Consider the following 1,589-nt stretch of genomic DNA (forward strand, 5'->3'; position numbering starts at 1 on the left):
AACTAGTTCATTTGAGGATGGGATCGGTCTGGGTCGCGCTCTGCAACTCAGCGATCAACTCGGCGAAAATTTTCTCGAAATTTTTCTCGTTTTTAGTGTTTCATCATCGATGTTTTACAGTAATTCAAGTTTTAGTTTGTAATAATTCATTGTCATTTCTTCAGGTGTTATCATTAATGTCTGAAATATGAAGCTAAATGGCAGATACCTCGAGTTCTAGATCGGAATCTGAATTTCTCAATAATTCTGGATCTAATAATAATTTTGTTCTAATGAGTCTTAGTCCATAAATTTTTATTCCTGATGAGGTTATTGATGAGAGTGTGAATGAATGGATATTTAGTTTGATTGGAAGATTGGATTTAGTCAAGCTAAGGATGTCTGCTGCTGAAGCAAGTTTGAGAAAACAATGGGCTCTTTCAGGTAATTGTCAATTCATTTTTATTGGTAAAGGTTTCTTCATTATCAAATTAGAGAATAAGGTTGATATGAAGTATGTTTATGAGGGTTTCTGGGAGGTGGAATCACAATATTTGAAACTTAGATTCTGGGAACGTGATTTCAAGCCTGAACAACAAAAATCATCCGGTGCTTTTGTTTGGTTGTTATTTCCTGGATTGAGTATAGAATATTGGAAATAAGATATACTCATGTCAATGGGCAGTGCAATTGGCAGACCAATCCGTCTTGATTCTACAACTTTGAAAAAAGAAATTGGTTATTATGCTAGTATTCTGGTGGAGATTGATTTAGCTAATGACATTCCTAACAAGGTAGTGGTTGAATCGAAATACTGTAAGTTTGAGCAAGAAATAAGAATATCTAGAATGCCTAAGTTTTGTAATCAGTGCAAGATTGTAGGTCACTTGGTGACGGAATGCAGAGTTGCAAGGAAAGATCACGTTAATTGAGGCCAAAAATACATTACTCAAAAGCCTCAATAGAGATATACACCAAATAAAAATTCAGTGCATAATTCTGGTGGTTTTGATATTTGCGAGTCTTCAAAGGTGGATAAGAATAAGAGCACACCAAGGGCCAGTAATGATACTTTAAATGGTAAGGTGGATGAGCTCAATAAAATTTATACTAATAATAACATTCCAAATAGTAATGAGAATAATTTTACTGGAGTACTAGAATCACCTATGGAATTCCCTGCTTTATCTGTGGAAAATTTAATTGATGTAGGTAATTGTGGCAATGGTAATGTTTCAGAATTGGTTCTTTTGGTTAACCCTGAAATCAGTACCAGTACAACAACTGAAGTAGTATCTGCTCAAGTATTGTCGAAAATTAATTCTGGTGGAGTAAATTTGGAAGGATGGAAGGAAGTATCAGGTACTATAAGCTCAAATATAAATCCCGTCTCTGCTAAAAGTTTTGCATCACCAAGTAAATTTCAAGCTTTGATAGATGTTGCTCAAAAACAGGATCAAATTTTTTCTACATTGATCAGTAAACCTATTAAAGGCAAAGGTATTAAAGGTGTTCCTAATGTAACAACAAGGAAACAAGCTCATACTTCAGTTAAATCACATTCAGGAATGGGAAGTTCCGATACTTCTCAAACCAATCAATCTCAATGA

General features: G+C 34.4%; 1 protein-coding gene across 1 annotated transcript; it reads left to right on the top strand.

The window, feature by feature from the left end:
- Window positions 1-656: 656 nt before the first annotated feature.
- Window positions 657-1,589, top strand: LOC113360032. The gene is made up of 2 exons (XM_026603584.1): window positions 657-902; window positions 1,011-1,589. Exons 1-2 carry the CDS (start codon window positions 657-659, stop codon window positions 1,587-1,589), a joined length of 825 nt encoding a protein of 274 aa, XP_026459369.1.

Source organism: Papaver somniferum, chromosome 3 (assembly GCF_003573695.1).
Source record: "Papaver somniferum cultivar HN1 chromosome 3, ASM357369v1, whole genome shotgun sequence".
In the NCBI taxonomy this organism is placed as follows: Eukaryota; Viridiplantae; Streptophyta; class Magnoliopsida; order Ranunculales; family Papaveraceae; genus Papaver; species Papaver somniferum.